A 3151-nucleotide genomic window follows, 5' to 3' on the forward strand; every position below is an offset into this window, starting at 1 on the left:
TTCACTTACGTTTTAACAGGTCTGACGCTACTATGCGCCCCGGCTGTATCTAGGCTAACGGCTAACATGCTAACTATTATTTTTATGTCACTAGTCACTTGAAACAAATTTAGGACGATAGGAGACAGGTTGAAATAAACCGAAATTTCCCTTTAAGTATTGTTTTCTCTTGGAAAAAAAAAACGGCACTTGCACACAAAGAAGCCACCAAGACACAGTGGAAAACAAATCTTACTGTAAAAGTTTAAACCACCTTAATTCCAATCATCCTGTGACATCAGTAAATTGCACTTTCTCAAACCACACATCTCATTTTCTTCATCTCAGTGGCTGAAGTCACTTTATTCCCATTTGGGTAAACAATTTGGTTTATGAGCTTCAGTTACAGTAATAAAGAGGATGAAGTTTACACTGTTAAACTGAATGCATGTTTAAAAAATAAAAGCTTAAAGACATAAGAGCCATGACCTTCCAGATTTTTATTTTCCTTCCAGTGGCGTGAGGAGCCCACCAGGTAGTGTGAAGGATGCTAAACGACCCACCTCTGCAGCCTCCTCCTGTAAGAAGCCTTCAGAAGGGTAAGACGCTGTTCTATTACACAGGTCAACTTCTGTGCTGTCCATCGTTATAAAGCCAAATCTTATGTCATATATCTTTTTCTTTTTTCTTCCTGTTACTTTATGTCAGTGTTTTTTAACACACACACTGCTTGCAAACCACATAGTATGGATATCCATTGATTTTGGGGTGACCTAGTTATTCCTGGCCAATCAAGTCAGAGTCAAATCTCTAAAATCAAATCAAGGTTATTTCCAACCCCAACATCCTGTTTCATGTGAGAAGACCTCACACCACACCACAAAAGGAACATTCTCAAAGCCAGTTGAAAGCATGTTTAAGTGTTTAGTCAACCTGAAACTGATCTCTGTTTCTGTGTCACTGTATCTCCTCCTCGTGTCCTCTTCTGTCTCCATTTCAAATCCTTTCTCTCTCTCATTATAACAGCAGCAAACCCAAGGAGGCTGCAGTAAATGTAGGTAAGTGAGCACTCTCCCTGCTTCCCTGCAGTTGTTTTTTTTGTTTCTGGCAGCATTCAGCGTCGTAACAAGAATGTGAAACAGCTGCTGACTGAGCCTCTGTAAAAAACAGAAAGTGATTTTGCAAAAGACTGACATGACAGTGGTGTTGTTTGCTGCATGTGAGTGTGAGCTCTGTGTTTGTGTGTTGTTTCTATGCAGGGATGAGGCGTGTGACACACTGCAAAGGTAGGATTCATCCCTAACAATATACTTATCTGTAATAACTGGAAAAGTTTAGAGCATTTTGTTTGGGCTGTTATTTTATCCTTCATTTTTTCTCACATCTCACCATGACTTGTGTGCCTTCCCCTCACCCCTTGCACCCGTATTTTTTAAAATATCCTCACTACCTGACCTCCAACCCTTCCCGCTGACCAACCACCCCTCTTGTCTATTCACTCACCCTCCTCACCTCATTTCACCACTTCACTTAGTGACTATGCAGATCTATCTGAGCCCCCTCGCAAGAAAGACTGGGTCTTCTGAGACCGCCAAATCCGCGGCCGCTGTGCCTGCCAACAGCGGGCCCGCGGCAACATCCAACAAGCCTCAGGCGAAGGGGGGCAGCAAGCCGGAGTCGAAGAAGACGACCCCGTCCTTCACTTTGAACCTGCAGAAAACCACAACCAGCCAGAGCACGCAGCAGGACACAGCCAGCTACAAGAGCCCCCTCAAATCGCCCAGCCAGTACTTTCAGATTTGTTACTGAGGCAGGAGGATAGATTTGATACGAACTTCTCTCTGCCATTGAACCCAAACTAATTATTTAAGCCTCAAACGACTACTTGAACTTAAAAGACTTTCTTTCAATGTCTCAAAAACGAGAAATTGATTCGAACAGCCCAGTCGCAAAAAGAAAATGTTGGCATGTGTTTCTGTAAAACACAGATTTGTTACAATTGTACGTTTCATTTCATACTATCATATCAGCGTTTCTAAAGTGATTTCTGATTACATGTATATCAGCTGAGTGTCATCAGGAGCTGGTGGAGATGGTGGATGGCGTGAGGCCTCTTTTAGTGAGACATCGTGGCATTTCCTGTGGTAATTGTGCCATCTGAACTCATTGTGTTTCAGCAAAACAACATGGCATCTTTAACACTGATTCTGCTACCAGAACTGGGTGTTTTCAGTGAGATGTGGCATTTTCAAGGGTGATTGTGCACCCAAGACTGGTTGTTTTTTAGGGAGACACCAACCTCATTTCCAGCATTTTATTGTGCCATCAGGACAGTTTGTTTTAGCAAGACATGGCATTTCTTGTGGTAATTGTGTACCCAAAACTGGATGTTTTTAGCAACACATTGGCAGCTTTTCCACTGGTGATTGTGCCACCAAAACTTGGCATTTTTTTTTAACGAGACATTGAGGTATTTCCAGTTTTCATTGTGGCACCACAGCTGGGTATTTTAAGCCCAGACAAGATCTCTTCCCAAACATTACCAAGTGTTTTTTGTGCCTAAACATAACCAAATGTTAACCACAGCAACATACAAATGTTACACTCAACAGAAACGTTCAATGCCAACATTTATTCTGGTGATTGGGTTGTTTTAAAACGGGTATATGCACTTATTAAACTGCAGGGATGGCTTGATTTTCCTCTGTAGTGCATCCTGACTTGGTTGCTTTTTGGTATCTGCAACATGAGCAATCACAGCATTTAGAAACATTCCCACTAACACGTTTGAGTAAGTGTCGATACAGTGTTTTATTTATTTCAAGTGTAGTACAGTATGAAAGCTTTAATGCATTTTTAGCCTCCTCTGAGACCACTGTAGTCGTAGATCAGTCTCCCACGTCTGCGTATTGTTTCACTGAATGCCTGTGTGTACTGTAAACGTTCTTTCCGTCACTGTGTGTGTGTCTGTAGTCGTCTTTGAGCTCTGACTGTGTTTGATATCAATGAGTATGTGTCAATGAGTCTGTCTCATACCCGTGTGCTGTGATGTTTCTAGTTGTTTTGTAGTTGATGTTCCATTTAAAGCTTAGCGACAATACAGTGTGTACCAGAATCAGTCAGAACGGCTCATTCTAGTTCAGGACAAACAATAAAAAAACTTAAATCACTA

General features: G+C 41.7%; 1 protein-coding gene across 4 annotated transcripts in view; it reads left to right on the forward strand.

The window, feature by feature from the left end:
• Window positions 1-3151, forward strand: part of LOC126398659 (echinoderm microtubule-associated protein-like 1) — a 15466-nt gene extending 12315 nt beyond the window's left edge. For 2 of the 4 annotated variants that reach the window (XM_050058179.1, XM_050058177.1), the window contains exons 4-7: window positions 495-578; window positions 1009-1037; window positions 1239-1265; window positions 1514-3151. In XM_050058179.1, the coding sequence (XP_049914136.1) occupies window positions 495-578; window positions 1009-1037; window positions 1239-1265; window positions 1514-1788 (415 nt within the window). In that variant the 3' untranslated portion in view covers window positions 1789-3151. Of the gene's footprint in view, window positions 1-494; window positions 579-1005; window positions 1038-1238; window positions 1266-1513 lie in introns of all 4 variants that reach the window. The other 2 variants (XM_050058178.1, XM_050058176.1) reach the window with 1 other exon arrangement.

The sequence above is a fragment of the Epinephelus moara genome, chromosome 12 (genome assembly GCF_006386435.1).
Source record: "Epinephelus moara isolate mb chromosome 12, YSFRI_EMoa_1.0, whole genome shotgun sequence".
NCBI classification, from domain to species: Eukaryota; Metazoa; Chordata; class Actinopteri; order Perciformes; family Serranidae; genus Epinephelus; species Epinephelus moara.